Raw genomic sequence first — 1,302 nt, 5'->3', positions numbered from 1 at the left:
AGATAGTCCTCAGCGAGTAGAGCACATACAATACCATCAGGAGATCCATACCGTGAGTCGGGCGAAGAGGAAGCGGGAAAATATGACTTGCGGCTGCTGTGGTACGACCAGAAGCTCGATGGTTTGGATAAGGTAAGATACCGACAGAATAAGCAGGGTTCGCCGAGTCCATTTCGAGGTTGCGAATGTTGCGAGACAATCTTTACGAAACTCGGTCTCATAGGCTTCTTGGAGGAATTCCAAGGTGAAGAAGTTCGCCCTGTCGCTGCTCAGATCGATATACTTGACGGCCTGCTTCACAGTAACATCATGACGATCGCTATGATATCTTAGTGCTTCAATGGCCATGTTGATGTCGTAGGATTCGTCGTATTGGGGCGAGCCATCGCTGCAATTCATATCCTCATCAGAGGACGACTCGGCGGGAGAGTCATCCATATCGTTACTAGAGCTTCCCGCCGACCCTCGGCACGACGAAACATACCGCTTAAGACATGCGAGGAGCTTGTCAACACGGGTTGCGAACGTACTGACTGATGAGGCACTAGCACTGGCCTGGAAGTGCCTCTGGAAAGGCTCAATCTTCCCTACTTCTTCCACAGTAGAAGATCGTATAGAGATGGCCGAAGACTTGCTCCTACGTATCCTCGGAGACATCATGCCAGCATCCTTGAGGTGTGGGGATCCGACAACTCGAGAAGCATCGTAAGTTGTCATCATTCCTTTCCCTTTGATGAAGGCCTCGCGCTCCTCAAACGCCAGACTCGAGGAGGATTCCAAGCACATACGTGTGCTCGCCGATAGATGAACACGATTGGGGATCGCAGTGGACTTCATCCGCGATGCAGTGTTAATGGTATCCCCGAATATACAAAACTGCGGCCTCCTCGATCCGACCACTCCAGATATGACCGGGCCAGTATGGATACCGATCTTCATAACCAAGGCCATCGTCGCATTATCAGTCGAGATCGAGACCGACTCCTCAGCATCCGCGGAGACATTCATGTGAGCGGTGTTGTCCAATATATCCAAGCCCAAAAGTACTGCGCGAAAGGCATCCTTCGACACAGCATGATGAGATGAGTCACCATCCGGGTTGAGTCCACTGCAGACAACGTAGGACTCAGAGACCGTTTCGAGCTTAGTCAGAGCGTGAACAAACACCAACTTGTCGATGTTGCTGAACAGCCGATGCATCACCAATATTAGGTGCTTCGGTGCCAGTGCAGCGACCAACTGTGGGAAAGTCGGCACATCGCAGAACAGTACGGTCACGTCTCCACAGCGCCGAGCGAAGGT

General features: G+C 51.7%; 1 protein-coding gene across 1 annotated transcript; it reads right to left on the bottom strand.

Moving 5' to 3' along the window:
* Window positions 1-36: 36 nt before the first annotated feature.
* Window positions 37-1,200, bottom strand: Pmar_PMAR008812 (guanylate cyclase, putative; the record flags this gene model as incomplete). The annotated part of the gene is made up of 1 exon (XM_002769660.1): window positions 37-1,200. The coding sequence occupies one exon, from the start codon at window positions 1,198-1,200 to the stop codon at window positions 37-39; it is 1,164 nt and encodes a 387-aa protein (XP_002769706.1).
* Window positions 1,201-1,302: the final 102 nt, after the last annotated feature.

This window comes from Perkinsus marinus (assembly GCF_000006405.1).
Source record: "Perkinsus marinus ATCC 50983 genomic scaffold scf_1104296965188, whole genome shotgun sequence".
Classification (NCBI taxonomy): Eukaryota; Perkinsozoa; order Perkinsida; family Perkinsidae; genus Perkinsus; species Perkinsus marinus.
This window is presented reverse-complemented; position numbering and strand designations above follow the sequence as displayed.